Source organism: Myotis daubentonii, chromosome 3 (assembly GCF_963259705.1).
Source record: "Myotis daubentonii chromosome 3, mMyoDau2.1, whole genome shotgun sequence".
NCBI lineage: Eukaryota > Metazoa > Chordata > Mammalia > Chiroptera > Vespertilionidae > Myotis > Myotis daubentonii.
Window position 1 is genome coordinate 66,873,533 of NC_081842.1, and position 24,822 is coordinate 66,898,354.

At 41.4% G+C, this 24,822-nt stretch overlaps 1 protein-coding gene across 2 annotated transcripts in view; it reads right to left on the bottom strand.

The window, feature by feature from the left end:
- The window catches only part of GRAMD1C (GRAM domain containing 1C), a 91,165-nt gene extending 80,514 nt beyond the window's left edge, over positions 1-10,651 (bottom strand). Inside the window, exons 1-2 of one of the 2 annotated variants that reach the window (XM_059687807.1) lie at positions 10,516-10,651; positions 7,852-8,001 (exon numbers count right to left, since the gene is read on the bottom strand). In XM_059687807.1, coding sequence (XP_059543790.1) covers positions 7,852-8,001; positions 10,516-10,542 — 177 coding nt within the window. In that variant the 5' untranslated portion in view covers positions 10,543-10,651. The remainder of the gene's footprint in view (positions 1-7,851; positions 8,002-10,515) is intronic. The other variant, XM_059687808.1, reaches the window with a different exon arrangement.
- Positions 10,652-24,822: the final 14,171 nt, after the last annotated feature.

Below are 24,822 nucleotides of genomic sequence, written 5' to 3' on the forward strand. Positions count from 1 at the left end.
CAGAAACCATGCAGGCCAGAAGAGAGTGGCAAGAAATATTCAAAGTGATGAATAGCAAGAACCTGCAACCAAGATTACTTTATCCAGCAAAGCTATCATTCAGAATAGAAGGTCAGATAAAGAGCTTCACGGATAAGAAAAAGCTAAAGGAGTTCATCACCACCAAACCAGCATTATATGAAATGCTGAAAGGTATTCTTTAAGAAGAGGAAGAAGAAAAAGGAACTCTTACCATTTGCCACAGCATGGATAGAACTGGAGAGCGGATAAATACCACATGATCTCACTCATTTGTGGAATATAATGAACAACATAAACTGATGAACAAGGGCTGATCCAGAGACGGAGAGGCATTGATTGGACTGTCGGGCCTTGGAGGGAAGGTAGGGGAGGGTAGGGGTAAGGGGGAAAGATCAACCAAAGGACTTATATGCAAGCATATAGGCCTAACCAATGGACACGGACAACGGGGGGGGTGAGGGCATGAGCGGGGGGTGGGGGGTAGAGGGTAACGTGGGGACAAGGACACATATGTAATATCTTAATCAATAAAAAATATATTTTTTAAAAAAAGATAGTCTCTTCAAGAAATGGTTTGGGGAAAATTGGATAGATACATGCCAAAAAAAAAAAAAATGAAACCAGACCACCGACTTACACCATACACAAGAATAGACTCAAAATGGATAAAGGACTTAAATGCAAGCCATGAAACCATAAAAATCCTAGAAGAAAACATAGGCAGTAAAATCTCAGACATCTCACAGATACATCCCCTATGGCAAGGGAAACAAAGGAAAAATAAACAAATGGGAGTACATCAAACTAAAAAGCTTCTGCACAGCCAAAGAAACCATTAACAAAATGAAAAGGAAACCCCTATATGGGAGAACATATTTGCCAGTGATATATATGATAAGCAGTTAATTTCCAAAATATATAAAGAACTTATACAACTCAACACCAGGAAGACAAACAATCCAATTAAAAAACGGGCAAAGAACCTGAACAGACACTTCTCCAAAGAGGACATACAGATGGCCAATAGACATATGAAAAAAATGCTCAGCATCACTAGTCATCAGAGAGATGCAAATTAAAATGACAATGAGATATTACCTCACACCTGCTAGAATAGCTACCATCAATAAGTCAGCAAACAAGTGGTGGCAAGGAAGTGGAGAAAAGGAAACCCTAGTACATTGCTGGTGGGAATGCAGCCTGGTGCAGCCACTGTGAAAAATAGTATGGAGTTTCTTCAAAAAATTAATAATGGAACTTCCTTTTGACCCAGTGATCCTACTTCTGGATATATACCCTAAGAATCCCAAAACAAACAAACAAACAAAAAAAGAATCCCAAAACACCAATCAGAAAGAATACATGCACCCTTATGTTCATAGCTGCGTTATTTACAACAGCCAAGATCTGGAAACAGTTAAAGTGCCTATCAGTAGATGAGTGGATAAAAAACTGTGGTACATTTACACAATGGAATACTAACTACACTAATAAAAGACAAAGATGCTAATCAACCGTACCTTCACTACACCCACCAGCCAATCAGAAGAGTATGCAAATTAACCTAACAAAGATGGTGGTTAATTTGCATACACAGGCGCCCAGCGAAGACTGAAGACAGTGTAGAAGGAAGCCAAGCACTGCAGAAGGGAGCCAAGCGGCGGAGAAGGGAACAGATCGGAGGCAGCAGACACGGGAGGGAGGCGAAGCAGAGGACACGGGAGGGAGCCGAGGTGGCGGGGAAGGGAGGGAGCCGAGGTGGCGGGGAAGGGAGGGAGCCGAGATGGCGGGGAAGGGAGGGAGCGAAGTGGTGGAGAATGGAGGAAGTGAGGCAGTGGAAAAGGGAGAGAGCGAGGCAGCAGAGAATGGAGGAAGCAAGGCAGCGGAGAAGGGAGGGAGTGAAGCGGTGCAGAAGGGAGAGAGCTGAGGTGGCAGAGAAGGGAGGGAGCCAAGGCGAAGCGGTGAAGGGAGGGAGCGAGGCAGCGGAGAAGGGAGCGAAGCCCACTGAGGCTTCGCTCCGGTCTCAGGAAGCCCTATTCTTGCAAGAATAGGCCCCAGGAAGCCCTATTCTTGCAGGAATCTTCCTGCAACGGGCCTCTAGTGCAGCTATAAAAAAGAAGAATCTCTTACCCTATGCAACAGCATGGATGGGCCTGGAATTTATAATGCTAAGCAAAATAAGCCAGTCAGAGAAAGACAAATACCATATGATCTCACTTACATGGGGAATCTAATGAACAAAATAAACTAACAAACAAAATAGAAACAGCAGTATGGATACATGGAACAGACTGGCAGCTATTAGAGGGGGGTGCAGGGGGATGACTGGATGAAAGAAGGTGAAGGGATTAGCCAAAGAACATACATGCGTATTGCATAGACACAGACAACAGTGTGGTGATGGCCAGAGGGAAAGGGGTGCAGGGCAGGCAAAGGGGGAAAATGGGGACATTTGTAGTAGTATCAATGACATAAATAACGTTATTCCACCAAATCCAGGCAAAAAAGAAGAGATGGTAGAAAAAGAATTTCTGGAAGGGGTGATAAAAAACTTGCACACCTTCCATTTAGTTTAAGTGTAAATATAATCATTTAAAACAAACGTTACTCTGAGTTGTATAATTTCTTTTTTTTTTTTGTATGTAACAAAACACATTTCAGGTTGTATTTAATTTAAATATTTTTAAATAAGAGTAAATGTCTGAACGTGGCCTGGATCATGTTTAAATAGTGTTGCCTCACACTGATTATGGTGTCTAAGATTATATGTATATAGTTTTTTTAAAAAGAAAAGAAAAAGGCATACCTTTGCCACTTTTATTACAATGTCTCTGCTCATATATTCTTTTAATTAATCCTGTGATTCACTGTACTTCCTGATTCTAAAGTCTTTCATCAAAAATAGAAAGCTTTCATGCATCCTTTCTTGGAATATTGCCTCTTGCTCATTCTCTATGTTCACCTCTGAAACTCCTATTGATTCATAATGAACTTCTCTACTTTTCTTCTTATATCTTAAACCATTCTCTTTCAAATATTCCATCTTTATCTCTCAGGGTACAATCATTTCCTCATATATATCTTTCAATTTACTGATTTTCTCGTTAGCTGCTTTTTCCCATGTCCACTGTATTTTTAAATTATTATTTCAACACCATAGTATTCATTTCTAGAAGTTGTATTAGGTTGTTTTCCAAATCTGCCCAGTATTTTTGAGAATGTCTTATCCATGCATCATATTTTAATGCCTTCTATTAAGTCTGTGATAATATCAACTGATTGTTTTATAGTCTTTATCTGGTAATTTATCTGAAGTTTTGGAGGGTCTAATGTGCTATTTATTTAATCTCCTTCTCCTTCCTCATAAAGTGTTCAATTCAAGTCCCAAAACGTCATGAGAGATGAAGTAGAGGTCATGTGCTCTGAGGAAGATTTCCCACCACCACCACCCTAAACCCAAGTTTAACAGATAAGCTTCCTTGTCTTCAGCCAGCATGTGTAAGAGGACTTTTTTCCTAGTCTACCTTTCCCAGAGAGTGTAACTCCTCAAGAGTTGTGGCTTTATAAACAGTTCTCAGTTCCAATTCATACAAGTCCCAGGCACCATCTCCTATCCCAGGGTGGCCATTAAAGCTTGGTCACTGAGGCTAATAAACCCCTCAGGGCTGCTTCAGCATTGAGCTTATGGGCTAACACCTCTGGGAATCAGTTCCTTCTTTGTTAGCCCTTAGGTGTTTCCCTTGCTGTTTTATGAGCCCAGACATGCATTTCAAGAAGATGTTTATAACATTTCATCCAGCTTTTCTAAGGACTTAGGAGCAGAAGAGCTTTTACGTTAAATAGTCCTGTCTTCATATTCTAAAAATGTTAGTTGCTATTCCCTCTTAATTAAATATGAAAGTATTAAAAGATACCTGGGCTTTCAAACAATTTTTACCTGTATTAAAAATTTAAATTGGATAAAACGTCTCTTTTAATCAAACAGACATTGGAAAATGAGTTTATTCTTTTTTTATCAGTTACCAAAGCGAAAATCTGAAATATCCTTTTCAGGTTGAATAAATTCAAGATATGTTGTGGAGGACAACATATGATTCAAGAAAGCATCTTCTCCAAAGTTGCCAAAGTATGTTACAAACATACTAATTAATCCTCTTGGGCAATTTTTTAATTTAACAGTGCAACATGAATTAATCCTCATGATGTACCTCTAAATCAGGTTTGTGGCAAGTTTTATCCCCACTTTTATAATAATAAAAATGTAATATGCAAATCGACTGAACAACCGGACGGCAGAACTACCATCCGGACGACCTTCCAGACGACCATGCTATGACACGCACTGGTGCCAGGCCAGCCAAGGCGCGTGCGATGTGATTGGTTGGGGGGCCCGGCCATTGCCCCATGACCGCCCCACAGAGGGAGGCCTAGGCCACCCAGCTGGCAGCAATCCGGGGCCCCTCAGGAAGGGTCCCTAAGCCTGGCCGCAACCAGGGCCTGTAGGTATAAATGAATGTTTAATATAAGTACCTGACCCAAAGCATTTTACTTTATGAAATACATAGGTAAGTATGTCATCTTTTAAACATACACAACAGAAAATCTCAAAGGCTTTTTCTCCTCCCAACAGTTGCTAGGGAAGTTACTAAGAGAAGTTACACTAAACAAATGTATCTGCCACAGATCTCTGTAAGCTTTTCCTCTGGGACCTTAACCCACCAGGAATATACCATTATTTTAATTGGGAAAACAAAAGTTTGGTTTGGAGGTTTTTTTGTTTTTCTTTTGCCATGAATTTTTACTAACAGTTAAAGGGCAAAAGCATGAATATTTATTTGCCATTACTTCATTTTAAATCTCATTTCTTCATTTCACAAAATTTTTATTGTGACATTAGGATTTAAAAATTCATAATGAAACTCACTTCCCACACACTAGGATTAAATATGTTCATTTTTAAATAAAAAAGAAAACAAATATAACAATTAATATTCCTATCTTTTTTTAAATATATTTTATTGATTTTTTTACAGAGAGGAAGGGAGAGAGATAGAGAGTTAGAAACATCGACGAGAGAGAAACATCGATCAGCTGCCTCCTGCACACTCCCCACTGGGGATGTGCCCGCAACCAAGGCCCATGCCCCCGACCGGAACCAAACCTGGGACCCTTGAGTCCACTGAGCCAAACCGGTTAGGGCGATATTCCTATCTTTATATTACAGGATTGAAATAGAAAATCTGCAGCTGTGGGTCTCACTATCAATTGCTATGAAAAGTTAATCATATTCCTTTAAATGAAAGTCCTACCGTCAGAACGACACTAAGTAGCACAAGGTTAAATGGGCAGGGTCTAAAAGATGTCAACCTCTGCAAAAAAAAACAAAAACCAGAACTTTAATAAACTTTGGTTCACTTTCTTGTATCCTTTTAAGTTTTCAAAATTTTTTAATTATGAGGAATCATGAAAATACATTTTCCAATATTACAAATGAAAATGTTCTTATTTAGCACTTTTCAACCTTTTAATCACTGGGACTGTCTTAAGGAAAGGTGTTGCCATGTAGCATCTTCCTGTTGAGTATACTCAGAGGTTTTTATTGTCGTTAGTGGTAGAGGTAGATGGATTTAAAATTATAGAGGAGAAAAAAAAATAAAGTGGCAGAGAAGTGCATTATTTTGCAGACTTCTTAACAATCATTTTTAGCGTTATAGTTGTACTACATTAGAGCCACTCGTCTACACAGACCTCTGTCCTCCACATTAAGAGGCTAAGGCTGCTACAGCTTTTGAGCTTCTGCTGTCATTTCTTGCTAGTGTCTATGTATTATCCCAAAGCAATTCCCTTATTTCCAACATTCTATTCAACTAAAAAAAAAAGGGACCAACTTATTTACTAGGTGTATAAAAATATGTCAAAAATATATTAAAGAAATTCCAAATGAAGACTTGAGGAATTCTCCTCTCGCAATATATACCACCATGAGCTTGGATTTAGCTATTCAGGTTCTTTTTTATTTTTGTTTGCTTCTGAGTTCTGATAGTTCTGGTTTCTGTGTAAGTGACTTCTGGAAAAGTCAGTAAAACTTCTGAGATGTTGTATTTGTCTTTAAGTCTATTTCATGTGAATCCATATAAAAATTTCTCAAGCCTGGCTGGTGTGGCTCAGTGGCTGAGCAACAACCTATGAACCAGGAGGTCAGGGTTCGATTCCAGGTCAGGGCACATGCCCATGTTGCAGGCTCGATCCCCAGGAGGGGATGTGCAGGAGACAGTTGATCAATGATTCTCTCTCATCTTTAATGTTTCTATCTCTCCCCCCACCCCTTCCTCTCTGAAATCAATAAAAAAATATATTTTTTTTAAAAATTGCTCAAAATAAAGTGCTTGCCATCATCAAAGAAAACTAAAACTGAGCCAAAATAAACCTTCAACATTCTAAAGCAGTGCTTCTCAAACTTGAATGAGCATACAAATCCCTTGGAAATCTTGTGAAAATGAAGATTCTGACTCAGTAGGTCTGAGGTTGGGCCCAGGATTCTGCATTTTTAATCAACTGACATGTGATGCCAAATCTTCCAGCTCCACATTCTACACTTTGAGGTGAAAAGCTACATACCTCTTTCCCCCGCACCCTCTATCTCTAAATCCTTATTCCCCTGCCTTTTCCTTTTCTTACTTTATCCTTTTTTCTTGCATCAAATCTGCAAAGAGTAACCACAGTAATTCTTTAGCCCTATACATAGCCCTTGGAACTATGAAGGTTCCCAATCTATAATAAATATAAAAAGCAGAGTGCAGAACAACACACAACAGTCATAAACTTTCTCTAAATGTGTCCAAAAATAATATAATCAAATGTAGATGATATAATTTTTAGGGTATGTGGTTATTTTGATATATTTCTTAGCAATAAAATATTTTCCTTCTTAATAGGAAGTAAGAGCCTGTTATTAACCTGAAGATTCGATAACATTCAATAACTGGGCTGCTAATTATGAACAGAACGATGGTACTTGCACTAATCCTTATAACCTGTTAACAATATGTCTTTTTTTGATCTACTCTAAAATTATTAGAAATTCTGCTATCACGTACATATACCTAATCCTCAAGATATCAGCTTCCTAATAAGTTAATATTGGAACTATATATACCTTATACTCTTATGTAAAATTCACTTATTGCTGCATTAGTCTACCAAATGACTCATAATTCTCACAGGAATTGTTAGATTTAGAATGAGCCCTTTAATATAATAAACGCTAGCATTCATATGGTAACAGAAATGTTCTTACCAAAAGACTCTGTGCACCCAATCAAGGAGCCGTAGTCTCAGTTTACAGTGGGGAAACCTGAAGCAGATCCAGGTTATGCAACCAAGTGATCACAGTGCAGACAGGCTACGAAACTTTAAACCAATCTCAAAATCATTATACACTGCAGGTCAAACATAGTTACATTTCCTTCTAGGTACAGGAACTAATTATTTAAATTAAAATGATGTAAAATAGCTGGCTTCTCAGTAACATTTAGAAATACGATTTCTATAAAATGTTAGACTCTTGCCAATACAGTGAGTGGGATCCAATTCTGTGGTGTAGTTTTCTCCCAAGAAAATTGAAGCAGATAATTCCACTCCATCAAACCAGACAACAGTGCATTCTAGTGGCCAAAGGAGGGCATACTCAGAAATGGGATTCAAAGGCTAAGACAAATATCTAAAATCTAGAAGCGAATAAAAAATATTATAAATAATATATGAATTGCTGCAAACTTATAAAATTTTGCATTTAAGATTAAAATGAAGATAGAAGAAAAAAAATATTACCCAAAAGCTCCAGTCACCACTCCAGTTATGCCCATGTGGCCCCGGTTTTTTAGCTGACACTGTATTATTCTCATCCGCAACTGGACTAGGATTTTCCTCTAATTCTTCCGGTGACTCGGTGGCAATGTTTGACTCTCCTTCATTTATTACCTGGAAAAAAGTATCAATCAATTTAAATTATTCATTGAGAAATGTCCATTTTAAAAAGGAAAGAGTTAATGTTCAAAATATGTCAATTAACTTGAAAAGGATAATATTTAAGCTTTTGAAAAACAGCAATTAATATGTTTTGCTTCCATAGTTCATACATTTACATGTACAACAAATATTTTCTTTTTTTTTTTTTTTTTTTTTTTTAAATATATTTTATTGATTTTTTACAGAGAGGAAGGGAGAGAGATAGAGAGTCAGAAACATAGATGAGAGAGAAACATCGATCAGCTGCCTCCTGCACATCCCCCACTGGAGATGCGCCTGCAACCCAGGTACATGCCCTTGACCGGAATTGAACCTGGGACCCTTCAGTCCGCAGGCCGATGCTCTATCCACTGAGCCAAACCGGTTTTGGCAACAAATATTTTCTAACTACTACTATTTGCTAGGTAGTTTCGTTGGCACTAGGGATTCAAAAGTGTATAAAACAAGGTCCTTAGTCTCCAGCACTTCAGTCAACCAGAGGAAGAGTTAAACAGTAAAAATAATAATAATAATAATAATAATAATAATAATAGGAATGACAATTGGTCCAACCTCTTGGGAGAATAATGTTCAATGCTTAGTAGAGACTAAAATGGGTATAACCCAGCAATTTAATGTGCACATGGAATCAACGATGTTTGTAATACTAAAAAAGTGCAAATAACTTACTGTCCACTCATAAGAAAATTGGTAAATTAATTCTGGTTTATTCAAAAGATTGAGTTAAAATAAATGGATCAGATGTCTCAACCAGGCATTGGCCCCCAACCTATAGAGCACTCAGGGGAAAGGTTATACCCTATGCAAGATATGGGCCTGTTAGGTGGGTCACTCATGAAAGAGCAGTCATTATGAAGAGAGAAGAGAGAAAGAGGAAGTGTGGAGGGGGAGGGGGCGCAGCCATTATAAGAGCACACAGCTCTTAAAATACCTCTGCTGCTGCTGCCACCCATGTCTCTGTTTAACAAAAATCCTCAGGGTTACAGGAAAAAGCTCCCATGGCACCTGTGTGGCACAGCAAAGGGTTAAATCAAACTCAACTTAACCTTGGGGTTCTTAAGCTCTACAAGTAACCATAACGTCCATAAGTTGTCCACAGCCTTCTGATGCGAGAAACTATCCCCATACTCTATGCCATTAGAGCAGCAATTACTGCCAGCATATTGGACTCTCTGCCAAAGAGAACCTGTGACTGTTCATCCCCAGCTGCCAGTTATGCCTTGGGTCCTAGAAGAAACACCTTGCAAGCTCAGCACAGCCACCAAGATTTCCTTTCTGTAGAAGAGAGCCAAATCTGGGCCCTCTGGCACATCACGCCTGCAGGAACATGGCCTCCCTGCCCGCACTCCTTTATCAGACGTCATGGTATTGGAAGAGGTCACCTCTCTTCAAAACCCTTTGAATACCTGGGTAGCAACTTGGGTACGACTGAGTGAACAGCAATAGGAGTTTGAGTTCTTCAAATACCCATTGGAAGTTTGATGGACAAACTTGCTGTTAGGTGGACAGCATCACCACCATTGCACATGATGAGGCTCCCTGGAGACCTACTCCTAAATCCTGCCCAGGATGGTCCTGACAAAGGAAAGGACCCAAGGATCAGAACTGGCTGAACTTGCCACAGTCGTCTTAACCGTGAATGCTCCAGTCAACAATCGGAGCCATCTGCGCATTTTTACCGACGCTTGGGCCACTGCCTAGGAGTTGTGCCCTTTGGGGTGAAGAACTCTGGAACTCTCTTGCTTCCCAGATACTCAGAATATAAATTAAGGTCACACATGTCTCAACATATACTAAAGCCATAATTATAGTCCTTGCCAAGACACTCCTTATTCCCATCAGAGTTCCAAGTATTACTCATTTAATTTCTCAAAACACACTTCATTGGGATCTTGAACAAGGTATTCAATGGGACCTTCATCTTCCTTCCCAGGGTGAGGATAGTGTTCAGAAATACAGGTACTCCTGCAACAAAAGCAGGCTTTCACTCTTAAAATTAATCCACAAGTTCTTCCATTTACCAAAGAAGATACTAAACAAAACTAGATGAAAGCAAAAATGTGGTTGGCAGCACAGTGATTTAAACTCTCTAGTCTGAGCCTCTTATCTGGGCCTGATAATTAAGGGAAGGGGGTGAGGCTGGGTCAACGTGACACCGGGTCAGAACCGCGACAATGGAGCCGGAGTCCAGGGGGCCTGAGGCTAGACATCTGGATGGGGCAGTTCAGGGCCAAATGCACTCCGCGCCCACAGAGAAGCAGACCTTCCACCGTGACCCGGAGGGGACAGGCTCGCAGGAAGCACAGGAAACCTTCTCCTTGGTCACAACTTTCCCCGTTTCTCCAAAAAGCACCAAGAAAGGGGAGGCAGGAACTAATTATCATAATGTGAGCGGGTTCCAACAGCCAACGCGAAGGAGGCCGGTAAGCCGCCTTTTGGGAACCGACCCTGCGAGGAGCCACTTACCGGGCGGACACTCGGAGGACCCTCCATCGCGGCTCCCTCTGCCGCCGGCCGCGGAACCGCGCACGCGCCCCGCGCGGGGAGGGGGCGCCAACCGTGCGCCCCGCGCCCCCCTGCGCCCCGCCCCGCCGGCCCGTCTCCCGGCCACCGCGGGTCCTGCCTGCGCTGCGCGCCCTCTGGCGGCAGAAGAGGACGCCTGCCTCGGCCAGTCCCTGAAGATGGAATGTTGATTTGTTAGCCTGGAAGTCAGTCTGTACCAGGGATCCGGATCCTGATCCGGAGGAGCCTGGTCCTCCCTACCTACCAACCTCAAACTCCCGTACCTCCAAGACATACCCCGCTCCAACGTGCACAAAAGTGAATTGCATGACCAAGTCTTGTTCCTGCAAGTAAGGGATTGGAGTTACCGACTTGAGTATTGCAAATCCTGGTTTCCAGAAATGCAGCTATGAAAAACATTCTAGAACAATTGAGGAAGATTGAATATGAACTGTATATTAGTTTGTTGGAATAATTAATGATTTGTGGATACATTTATTGATATTCATTTATGAATAATTAATACTTTGCAGTTATGTTGGAAAATATTTTTATTATTAGAAAATTTGTGCTCAAGTGTTTAGGAATGAAGTGTTACGAATGTCTGCAACTTGATTTCAAATGCTTCAACAAAGATAGATGCCATAAACTGAATATTTATGGCACACACACACACACACACACACACACACACGGAAATTCATATGTTGTCACCTAATCCCCTTTCTCCCTGTGAGGAAATAGGGATGCATTCTACCAATAGCACGTGGGCTCTCACCAGACACTGAATCTGCTGGTGTCTTCATCTCAGACTTCCAGACCCCAGAATCCTGAGACATAAATGTTTGACGTTTACACCACCCAGTCTATGGTATTTTTGGTATAGCAGCCTGAATAGACTAAGATAGATAGATAGATAGATAGATAGATAGATAGATAGATAGATAACAAAATATTAACATTTATTGCATTTATATAGAGGGTACACCACTCACTGTTCAATGATTCTTTTTCTATTTTCTTTGTTGTTGTTTGATGGGGAGGGAGAAAGTCAAATCCAGTTCCACAGAAAGTCGGATATGGAGTATATTTTTATAATATATATTACATGCTAAAGGACAAATTACCTAATAAGATATTCAAGAAAGGATAGGGTCTTGTCCTGCAAAACTTAGCACAAGCTGCGTTTTTCTTCACTATCATGTATAAGAATAGCCTGAAGAAAATGACTACCTATTCTTTGAACTGGAAGCCACACCAAGAATTCTACTTTGGACTGAAGGAGTTGGATATTGCCAGTATCTTTTCAATGCTTCAAGTTGAATGTGGTCATTATGTAAAGTATTTTTAAAGTATTTCAAAGGAAAATTTTTAAATTTGAATCAAATTCAAACTTACAGAAAAATTGCAAATATGTTACAACAATCTTTTCCCTGAACCATTTGAAAGCAAATTATCAACATCATCCCTATCAATTCTGAATACCTTAGTGAATATTTCCTACATACAAAGACATTCTCCTAATATATAAATAAGTTAAAACATATTCAAAATCATATGACCAACAAAACTGGGAAATTAACATTATATCACTACCTTCTAATTATCACACCCCATTACAGCTCCACCAATTGTCCCAATAATGTCCTTTATAGCAAGAGAATTTAGTCCCAAATCACGTTACAATTAGCTGCCCTATCTTCTTCAGTGTGCAGTGTTAAACTCTGCCCCCTGCACAGGCTCCCTTCTCATCCACCCCACCTTAACAACCTTGCCCAGCCATCGCAGTCCCTCCATTCTACACGCTCTTCACTCTGCTCGGGGTCTAAAACCCCTCCGAGTGCCACCTCCACTGGGATAAGGAGGTTGTAGACAGAGGGGTGTCCTTTCCCCTTACAGACAATAAAAGGGAGTTTACCTAACATCCAGATAAGAAAGATCCTGGCTAGAACTATTTTAGAGGGCTCTATTCTGGGCCTCCTCTGGCCACAACCTCCCTTTCAAGATCACACTCCAAATAGTGAGAACCCTGGAATTCCTTGCCCAATCTGCCCCAAATCCACTTCCAGGAACTTCAAAGTCCTCCTCCACGGGTTTGTTCTTCCAAGAGTGGATAACATCACTGGTGTGCACATGCTCAGGCTGTGGAGTTTCCAACAGGTGGCTGTTTGTAATGGGTGAGGACGAAGCTTGGACATGTAGACTGGGGTGTCCACATGCATGAACACAGTGCTCCTTGCGGTGGGGAGTGGAACCAGAGCTGGGAATAGAAGAAGAGCGGGTTGCAGGCTGGTGGTCAGGGAAGTTCTCTCTACATCACTTACTTCCTGACACAGAACTCTGAGAAGCCCAAGAATTCTAAATTTATACTGGTCTCTCAGGTCTTTGAAGAGGTATATTTGCCAAGATAGGAAAGTAGAAGATGTTTGAATTTGTTATTTATAATTTTTTAAAATGTATGCAAACATGGGCATCCATTTGTATTCTTGGCCCACGCTCCACAAATGCTAGAAGCAGGGCTTATAAAGGGGAAATAATACAATCTAAGAGACCAGTTCAAAGCCTACTGCAATAACTCATAGACGAGGTGATGATTTGGACCGGTGTGGTAGTAACAGTAGTGGTGAGAAGTGGTCAGATTCTGCATGTACAGTACTTTGAAAGAAGAATAAAAATGATTTCCTGATGGATTGGTTGTGCAGTATGAGAGAGTAAAGTTAAGGACAACTCTACAGCTATTGGCTTGGACAACGGAAAGGATAGAACAGCTGTTTACTGGGATAAGAATGCCTCAGAGAAGGACAATTAGGAGAGCTATGAGTTTTAAATATCTTAAGTTTGAGATGCCAATTAGATGTCTAAGAGGAAATGTGGAGTGGGAACTTGTATATATAAGCCTGAAAATCAGAGATTGTAAATTTGGGAATGATCATAATAACAATGGTTTTTAAAGCTATGAAAATGGGTGAGGTCACCAGGTGACTAAAGGTTGGTAGTAAAAACATCCAATGACTTGTCCCAGGAACACTCCAAGATATAGAAGGTGAGGACATGAAAAGGAAACAGCAAAGACTCTGAGAAGGAATGGTCAATGAGATAGAGGACTTTACCCTAAAGCCAGAGAGAGGATTTCAAGGAGGCTGGAAAATCAAAGATGCTAATAGATCAAGTAAGATGAGAACTGAGAACAGTTCTGTGTTACTCTGCATTTAGCAATCTGGATGTCATTAATGAACTGGACATAACAATTTCAATAGAGAGTAGATTCAAGAGAAAGGAAAAGGAGTATAAGGCAGCATATAGAAACAATTAAGTTTTGCTCTAAATGAGGAAGTTAAATAGGACCGTAGCTAGAGGGGAAAGTAGAATCAAAACAGGACTAGTTGTTTTGCTTTGTTTTTTTTGTTGTGGTGGTTTTATAAGAGAAAGTTTATTTACAAAAGTCACAGAGGTAGAAGTGAGTCTTAGAGGAAATGGGTTCGGGAAATGAGTTACAGAGGCAAAAGGGCCCTTGGAACTTAGTAGAGAGGAAGGTAAAGATAATGTGGGGACAGGGAGGGGGTAGAAAAGGGAGACGCTTAAGATGCAGGCGGAGTCATTTGTCCTCTGTTTCGCTTTGTTTTAAAAAATTTGTGTGTGTTTTAAGATGGGCACAACAATAGCATGTTTGAATACTCATGGGAGTACTCATGAGAGGTAAAATTACTGATGTAGGAGAGAGAGGAGTGAAGAGCTTGAATAGGAAAAGGGGTAGGATGTCATATGCAATTGGATAGGCTGGCCTCGGAAAGGAGCATGGATTGTTCATCCTTAGTCTCAAGAAACAAAATATGGGCACTAGTGCATGTACTTGAATGGATGTGGTGAGGTGAGTCGGTGGAAGTTCTCTTCTGATTGCTTCAAAGCAGACCTTGACAGCCAGACCATGGTGTTCTGTCAAACATACACAATTTCACGCAACACCAATGTTAAAACAGAAAAAACCGCCACTTGATAGAGCCAGACAAAAATCAAGGCTACTCCATAATCATGTCTAAACAGAGACAAAAATGTGGACATAGTTCAAAGCGTAAAAGTGACCACATATCCCTCCCTTCTCCCCACCCCCTCCCCCCCACTACGCTGGCTAATATGCTTGACTTCTCTTCTTCCCCAATCTCAACCTTAGCACCACTTAGTTCCTCCCACCTTTTAAACAAGATGAATTTATTAGCACACCCAATCATAGAATTGCTGCAACTTTTTGACAACATATAATCCAGAAGAAAGCCCCACTTCTAGAATCCTCCCCCCAAATTAGCTAACACAAACCCAAATCCTATAGTAAATCCTTTTTAACACCCTTTAACTGAGGTGTCTGCATGATTCTCTGTGGTGTGCTTTCACCCTCATTGCAATGACGCAACAAACCCAATGTTGTTCAACTACAGGTGTGTTGCTGGTGGTCTTGGCTGAAGGGCATTGATATTTCTTAGTGAAATAGAATACAGCCTGAAAGTGAGTATGTAGGATAAGTTGTTGGAAGATTGAAGAGAAAAGAGAAATTATGAAATACTTACTTGGGACCATGGGAAAATGAAAGGATGAATGTATTAGGGAAACAGTAGGGTTGCTGGGCAACAGCAATTCCTGAGATTCTTGACCGTGTATCTAAAGTGAGACCACACTAATATATAAAGAACTCCTAGAAATTCTAATGGAAAAACTACAGTCAAGTAAAAAATTGGTAAAGTATGTGTCAGAAAGTTCACAGAAAATGAAATACAAATGTTTCTTAGAAAACATAAAAAGATGCTCAATTTTACTCTGAATATAATAAATAGAAATTGAAACTAGTCTGCACAGGTGTGGTTTTATTTTCTGCAGTGGCACAAGTGCAAACACAGAGTGGGCAATGTTGGAAAGAGAAAAAGAGGTCTAAGATAAAGGGGTAACATTTCTTGGGAGAACAGGATGAGATCCAGTGGACAAAGTAACTATAGACTCATAAAAGCTAAGGAGGATCCGTGTGAAGCAGAAGCTGGTGGTGGGGTAAAAAGAGAGAGGCGCAAATTGATGGAGTGCTTATGTCACTTGCTAAAGGTATTGTGTTTCTAGATTTCATTTCATTAAACTGTGAATTATTTAAATTCACCTTGAGCCAATTTCTGAAATGGAATGCCTTATATTATCTAATGTAGCACTATAACCTATGGTGTTAAATAAATAAACATACCCAAATTTGACCCCTCCCCACCCCTTTGCTTTAATTTAACCTCACAATTTGAGCATTGCTATTTTAAGTAGAAATGCCTTGACTTTTACAAAGATATAAGCCAATGTTTTCTAATAGACTGTAGATGGTGTAATTAAATTCAGAGATCATCGAACATGTTGAGACAATGTTTTTCCTTATGTAATACTCTTCCTGGAAATTAGACATATTTAGGTACTACTTATCTGTTTTATTGAATCTAACAGGCCACAGGAGTATTTTTTTAAACCTCTAGTGAGATCATTTACAATTTAGCTGTTATAATTCATGGGTAAGTGCTTTAATTCTGCCTTCTAAAGATAAGAATAGAAATTGTGCTCATTGTGAGTAGAACTCAATGCTAAATATATATATATTGTAAAATCTGTAGTATATTTTTATTAGCTATGTCTGTTGGAAACAGAGAAGCGAATACTAATGTCAGTGAGTATCTTGCGCTGGACCGCCCAACAGTGCATTTTTAAAAAGTACACCCCCTGGAAAAGAGCATCTACATGTGATTCGGATCCTAGGACAAAAGAAAGGTATAGAAGAACACATGTGGACTTGAATTTTCGATTCTCTCAAAATGCAGGCTACAATTTGAAGACCTTCTTTTAGTGAAAACTTCTCCATACAAGATGCTTGTCTGACCCTATTCAACATGGCTGGAAAAATCAAGAGTAGTTATATCTACACAGTGAGGGTTTCTATGGTAGAGAAAATGGTACAGAGGGAGGAAGTGGATGGTAATGTGTTCAGATCCCTCGAAGGTGAGCCTGAGAAAGAGATTCCTGTACAAGTGACTTATTGAGGGAGCGCAGTTCAGGTGAAACTTACAAGGGAGTGAGGGCAGAAGGAGAGAAGTAGATGCTGATGTGGAGGCAGCTGAAGTCTGTCCTCAGCCTGATTCCACCGGGAGCTCAGCATGAATGCCATTACAGACTGTCTCATCCTGAGGCAGGAGGACTGGTCATTGATACTCTCAGATTGTCTTTTTTTTTTATTTATTAAATCTTTATTGTTCAGATTATTACATTTGTTCCTCTTTTTTTTCCCCCCCCATAACTCCCCTCCTCCCAGTTCCTGCCCCACCCTCCGCCCTCACTCCCCACCCACTGTCCTCATCCATAGGTGCACGATTTTTGTCCAGTCTCTTCCCACATCTCCCACACCCCTTTCCCCCCCAAGAATAGTCAGTCCATTCCCTTTCTATGTCCCTGATTCTATTATAATCAACAGTTCATTCTGTTCATCAGATTATTTATTCACTTGATTCTTAGATTCACTTGTTGATAGATGCATATTTGTTGTTCATAATTTGTATCTTTACCTTTTTCTTCCTCTTCCTCTTCTTAAAGGATACCTTTCAGCATTTCATATAATCCTGGTTTGGTGGTGATGAACTCCTTTAGCTTTTCCTTATCTGTGAAGCTCTTTATCTGACCTTCAATTCTGAATGATAGCTTTGCTGGATAAAGTAATCTTGGTTGTAGGTTCTTGGTATTCATCACTTTGAATATTTCTTGCCACTCCCTTCTGGCCTGCAAAGTTTCTGTTGAGAAATCAGCTGACAGTCGTATGGGTATTCCCTTGTAGGTAACTGAGTTTCTTTCTCTTGCTGTTTTTAAGATTCTCTCTTTATCTTTTGCTCTTGGCATTTTAATTATGATGTGTCTTGGTGTGGTCCTCTTTGGATTCCTTTTGTTTGGGGTTCTCCGCACTTCTTGGACCTGTAAGTCCATTTCTTTCACCAGGTGGGGGAAGTTTTCTGTCATTATTTCTTCAAATAGGTTTTCAATATCTTGCTCTCTCTCATCTTCTGGCACCCCTATAATTCTGATGTTGTTACGCTTGAAGCTGTCCCAGAGGCTCCTTACACTATCCTCGCATTTTTGGATTCTTTTTTCATTTTGCTTTTCCCGTTGGATGTTTTTTGCTTCCTCGCATTTCAAATCATTGACTTGATTCTTGCGCTCCTCTGGTCTGCTGTCGGGCGTCGGTATAATATTCGTTATTTCAGTCCGTGTATGCTTAATTTCTAGTTGGTTCCCCAATATAAGATCGAGGGTCTTATTAGTTTTCGTGTAGATCTCATTAAGTTTATCGGCAGCTTCTAAACAGTTCTTGAGAGACCTTAAAAGTGTGGTTCTGAACTCTATATCTTCCATTGACAATTTTGTCCTGTTTCTTTGTCTCCGCATTTTGTTATGCTTCCTTGGTGCACCCCCTAGTGGTCTTTGTTCGCAGTCTTATAGTTAAATCTTGATTGTTGTAGCTAATTCCAGGGAGGGTTTGACCTCCAGGCCAAGTGGCTATGAGAATCAGCTGTGTCAGCAGTGAGAGAACTTCTGTCCTCTAGGGAGGTGCTAATCTAGCCTTTGCCTGAGGCTATCCGGCAAATGCCTCTGTGCAGGGCTTGGGCGGGGCGGGTCGCACAGGATCAACAGGGTGGGCCGGAGAGAGCAGTTATGGTGGCTCTCAGTCCTGTCCCCAGGGGCTCTGCCTCTCTGAGTCCCAGCACCCGCTGCAAAGCTCAGAGAGAAAGCTGCACTCGCTCTGACCGAAGCCAGACAGTCCCGCTTCTCCCGTTTGAGTCTGGGTCCCCAAAGACTCGCCCGGATCTGGTGCTCAGAGTCTGCGACTCCCTCCCGATTGAAAACAACAACCGTGCCCTCCGCCGCCAGCCCGCTCCGCGCACTCCGCACCTCAGAATTTGACTTCACCACTGTGCCTCCTCTGAGTGTCCGTATGCGTTTCTCTTTCCTCCTAGTTGTAGGACTTCCACTCAGCCAGCGTTCCTGTGGTTCTGGGTGATCCTCTCAGAATGTCTTGTGACCACTGCCAGGTGTGGGGGCAGACACAGCGCCTAACCTTCCAGGCATTGCCAGCTGTGGCATTTCAGTGTGAATGTGCTGCTCTGAGCTCTTATCCAACACTCACCTGGAGGATGGATGAGCTGGACAGGTTAGGGACTACAGGCAGTTCACCAACAGGGTCAAACACAGGTAATATTTTTTTTGTGATCTTTTTTACTCTATCCTAACACCTCATCCTTTACTTCAATTGCATATTTTTGTATTGAATTTATTGGGGGTAATACTGGTTAATTTCATATTTACTCTTCCTAGGTGTTCCGAAGACACTTTGCACTGGAAATTTAGTTTAAAGTCATCCTGGAAGTCCTTTTTTATAGAAGAATCCTAGCTAATACATGTAGAAGAAATGATAAAATTGGATATCCATGAAATCACTAGTCTAGACCTGTGCTATTCAATACAATAACCACTAACCACAATTTGCTATTTAAATTTAAATTAGTTACAATTAAAATTCAATTCCTCAGTCACACTACCACTTTGTAAGTGCTCTTACTGACCATGATATTTTGTCCCTGCTCTTAGATAAAAGGGAAACGGACTACCAGAACAGAACAATTGATGATTTAATTTTTTTTATTTGTTGATGAGAGAGAGAGAGAGAGAGAGAGAGAGAGAGAGAGAGAGAGAGAGAAACATCAATTTTTTTGTCCCATTTATTTACTGGTTGTTTCTTTTCTCTTTTTTTAAAATATATTTTATTGACTTTTTACAGTGAGTAAGGAAGAGAGATAGAAACATCAATGAGAGAGAAACATCAATCAGCTGCCTCCTGCACACCCCCTACTGGGGATGTGCCCACAACCAAGGTACATGCCCTTGACCAGAATCGAACCTGGGACCTTTTAGTCTACAGGCCGGCACTCTATCCACTGAGTCAAACCAGTTAGGGCTATTGGTTGATTCTTGTTTGTGCCCTGACTAGGGATCAAACTCTCAACCTTGGTGTATTGGTATGACGGTCTCACCTATTGAGCTATCCGGCCACGGCTTGATATTTTAAGTATGAGATAATTGTTGGAGCAAAGTTCTCAGGATATAAGGAAAGTAATAAAACAGCTATGTTTTAAAGCTCTAGAATGAAATGCACATATATACATTTAGTTAAACATACTATGTAGCTGTAATTCAGGAATTCTTTTCCAAGAATAAGTCGATCTTTTTTGCTTGTTTCTGTCATGTTTATAATGAAGTGTAATTTTAAAATCTCCAGTTCATAACATTATAATGATATTGCTTTATACTTCAGTTCAATTAGCTGTAAAATCAAGGTACATGTTTCCTCTTCTACTCAATAGCCTGGGATTCTGTTTACTAAGTTTCTAGAGATTAATTTAATGTTCTCATGAAAACACATTTTGAGAATATGGTATAGCTAATTTTTGTTATGACGTAGGTCATTTTTTTTTAATGGGCAATAAAAAGAATTGTAACAAAAGTTATAATCTAATGAATGGAAGGCTCAAATAAGTTGGTCACTGAATTTGGAGTAAAATACAGGCTATATGGCATATGCAAAATTCCCTTTGGGAAGCTGAAAAGACATCAAAGAAACAAAGCAGCTATAGAGGTACGCTGTGTTATTTTGTAATTAAACAACTATTCAGGGGTCCTCAAACTACGGCACACAGGCCACATGCAAATACAAATATTGTATTTGTTCCTGTTTTGTTTTTTTACTTCAAAATAAGATATGTGCAGTGTGCATAGGAATTTGTTCATAATTTTTTTAAACTATAGTCCGGCCCTCCAACGGTCTGAGGGACAGTGAACTGGCCCCTGTTTAAAAAGTTTGAGGACCCCTGAAAACACCAGGGGCTATGTCATTATGGTTACCACGAAAAAAAGCATAGTATGAGTGAACTCTCAAAGGTACCTGGCAGTAATTCAATCAAAGTAATACCAGCTCTGGCCAGTTTTTCTCAGTGGTTAGAGCATTGGCCCATGGACCAAAGGACTGCGGGTTCAATTCCCAGTCAAGGACATGTACCTGGGTTGTAGGTTTGATCCCTGGCCCAGGTTGGGGCTTGTGCAGGAGGCAACCATCCTATGTGTGTCTCTCTCACATCGATGTTTCTCTTCTCTTCTCTTCTCTTCTCTTCTCTTCTCTTCTCTTCTCTTCTCTTCCCTTCCCTTCCCTTCCCTTCCCTTCCCTTCCCTTCCCTTCCCTTCCCTTCTCTCTCTCTCCCCTTTCCACTTTCTCTAAGAATCAATGGGGAAAAAATATCTTTGGGTGAGGGTTAACAAAAAAAAGTAATGCCAATAGGCGCTGCTACAGGAAAAATATATATTTGAAATGGTGTCTGGTCTGGTCATTCTACTTAATTTTTAGACCAGGTAACAGTCACATGATTCAAATGCCAAGAAATATGTTTTATTTTTGTGTTAGTCCCTTCCTGAGTTTTGTATTTGATGATGACTTTCTATGTGAAATGAGATCAACATTTATTTGGGTCCTTTTAAAGTATTCAGTAAGCACTTATCCTATCTAATAAAAGAGAAAAATGGTAATTGGCGTACGACGATACCCTTTTCATTGGCTGATCAGGGCTATATGCAAATTAACTGCCAACTAAGATTGGCAGTTAACTGCCAACAAGATGGCGGTTAATTTGCATATGTAGGCACAATGCAGGGAGGCGAAAGGGAAAGCAGGAAAAAGCCCCCTGCCACTGACAGTGATCAGAAACCCAGGGGGGAGCTAAGAGCTGGGGGGCAGGGCAAAGGCGGCCCTGGGGCCGCCTTTGCCCTGCCCCCCAGCCATGATCAGAGAATCAGGTGCCTTTGCCGCCCTGGCCAGTGATAGCAGGAAGTAGGGGTGGAGCCATCGATGGGAGCTAGGCACGGTTGAAGCTGGCAGTCCCGGGAGCTAGGGGTCCCTTGCCTGGGCCTAAAGCGGAGCCCACGGTCACGGGGCTGCTGCCGCTGCGGGTCCCCGCTGCCCGGGCCGGATGCCTAGGCCAGAGGCGTTAGGCCTGGGCAGGGGTGGAGCCTGCAACACGGGGACCTGGGGGTCCCCTACCCAGGCCTGACACCTCTGCCAGAGGCCTCAGGCCTGGTCAAGGGGCCGATCCGGTGATTGGTGATCGGAGGGTGATGAGGGTCAACTCCTCTGGCCGAGGCATCAGGCCTGGGTGGGGGGCGGAGCCAGGGATTGGGGGGATATGATGGTCCCCTTGCCCAGGCCTGAAGCCTGGGTCAGAGGCGTCAGGCTTGGGCGGGGGGTGGACCAAGCGATCAGAGGGAGATGGGGGTCCCCTGCCCAGGCATGATTCCTGGGCCAGAGGCCTCAGGCCTGGGCGGGGGCCAGAGCCAGTGAGCGGGGGGAGATGGGGGTCCCCTGTCCAAGCCTGACACCTCTGGCGGAGGCGTCAGGCCTGGGCAAGGGGCCAATCAGGCGATCGGAGGGTGATGGGGGTCTACGCCTGAGGGCTCCCAGTATGTGAAAGGGGGCAGGCTGGGCTGAGGGACACCCCCCACACACACATCCAGTGCACGAATTTCGTGCACCGGGCCCCTAGTATTTTAATAAGCACTAATACAATCAGTTGGCTTATAACTTACAAGCAGTGTTGCTAAAATTTCTGGCTTGAAGACTACCTTCATGATTTTTGCCATAGCTTCTTATTGCCTATAATTATTTTGTACTTAATATTTTTCTTTAAAAAATATTCACAAGAAAATATTTACTAGTTTGTCCTCCTCTCCAAGCAAGTCCATGAAATCTTGGATTTCACATACTAAATCTTGCTTCTATACATTAAAATGTTTACTATTCATCTGTCTCTCTGAAAACCATCTCATAGATACAGAGCTGTGCAGTGCAGATCCTCCTTCAAGGAAAGACTCATTGCCCAGCTGCCAGGAGTGTGGTCAGCAGACACCTGCGGCTGTTGGCTCCCTCTAGGTCAGGTCTGCAGATGCCAGCTCCCCGGAGGTCATGTCCTCACAGGGCAGCCTGAGCCTGGATTCCAGGAGAGGCAGGGGTAAGAAGGTCTGGCCATTGCAACTTGGTGCATGTCAACTCTGATGGAAAATATTTGCTCCAGAGCTTCCCACAGACCTGCTTTATGTCTTTATTTTCTCTATGCCCAGCCCTGCTTTGCTGACTTCCTTTCTCAAGTGTTGATTTCAAATGAATAACTTGTGCCTCCATCTTCATCCCAGCACCTGTTTCTGAAGAACCCAACCTGCAGCACATGCCTGAGGAAATACTGTGCTAAGTCACTTTTTAGGATGTGTCAAAAGGTATTTATAGACTTAAAAATGCAATTTAGAAAGAAACACCATGAAAGAGGAGGGAAATGGGAACATCTGTATAGTGTAAACAATAAAATTTTAAAAAGGCCATGAATATGATTTTATGTGATTGAAGGCAATGTGTCTTTTATACAAGGTGTCCAAAACTATTAGTTCCATTTTAAGTCATTTTGAAAGATGTACTAGTGATTTGGGAATTGTGACAATTCAAGAGTCATTCAGATGATGGTTGAAAAAAAAGTATCCTAATGGATTAAAGAAAAAAGAAATTTGGGATCCAGGGCAAATGATGTTTTTAAAAACTGGAACTAAATGATATTCTTTAACTTTATATTCACAAATTAAGCCTATGTGTGACAAACTTCAAATATGTCACAGAATTTTTATTCCTTTTTTAAATCACCTGCAAATAAAGAAATAGGCAGAAGAGTCTATTCAGTAAATACCTGAAATTACTGTAACAGAATCCTGTTTGAAATCCACAGGTATAATAGTCATTACTGCTCACATTTCATGATTTAGGAAAACTTTGTCCTGCCACCAGACTCTTCTGAATCATAGTCAGAGTACATGTGAGTCAGCAGAGCACTGTTTAAGGTCAGTAACAAGGGACACTTCTTTTCTTCCTTTTTTTAAATATATTTTATTGATTTTTTTACAGAGAGGAAGGGAGAGGGATAGATAGTTAGAAACATCAATGAGAGAGAAACATCAATTAGCTGCCTCCTGCACACCCCGTACTGGGGATGTGCCCGCAACCAAGGTACATGCCCTTGACCGGAATCGAACCTGGAACCTTTCAGTCCATAGGTTGACACTTTATCCACTGAGCCAAACCAGTTAGGGCAAGGGACACTTCTTAAAGAATAAGTGATTCGGGAAAATTTTATTATACTAAGACTAGAGACCCGGTGCACAAAATTTGTGCGCTGGGGAGGGCGGGGGGAGTCCCTCAGCCCAGCTTGCGCCCTCTCGCAGTCCAAGAGCCCTTGGGGGATGTCTGACTGTTGCGGAGGCAGGAGAGGTTCCCACTACTGCTGCTACACTCACCAACCATGTGCCAGCTCAAGGCTTTTGACTGAGCAGTGCTTCCCCTGTGGGGGCAGTTCCTGCATTGAGTGTCTGCCCTCTGGTGGTCAGTGCACATCATAGCAACTGGTCATTCCACCGTTCAGTCGATTTGCATATTAGCCTTTTATTATATAGGATTGAGCAAAAAATAGTTAATGTTCAGAGAATGCTTATTTAAATTTATGTCTCCTGTGTTACGTTTCATTATCTAAGCATTCAATAAAAATACTTATTTCTCCAAACTTGCCCATAATAAGAATGACCTAGGCCAGTGGTCAGCAAACTGTGGCTCGCGAGCCACATGCGGCTCTTTGGCCCCTTGAGTGTGGCTCTTCCACAAAATACCACATGCAAGCACGCATGTACAGTGCGATTGAAACTTCGTGGCCCGTGCGCAGCAGTCGGTATTTTGTGGAAGAGCCACACTCAAGGGGCCAAAGAGCCTCATGTGGCTCACAAGCCGCAGTTTGTTGACCACTGCTCAAACACATACACTTCTTTTTTTTAAATTTATTTTATAACGATAGTTTACATACAATATGATATTAGTTCCAGGAAACGCACACACTTCTGGAGCTGAAAATGCTTTAGGGAAAGATAAAGAGAACTTGAAAGTGTTTTGCTTTTAACCTACATGCTTAGGGAGAAAATAATTTGATTACCTTCCTCAACATACACAAAACAGTGAGATGAGAACTATTTCATTACCCCCTGCCGGGGTCCTGCCCCAGCAGGTCCAGGGGTTCCCAAAGGCGTAGACGGAGTCGGCGAAGGAGGTAGGACACGGAGACAGTTTTCAGTTGATCAGCAGCCTAGCCAGGATCTCCA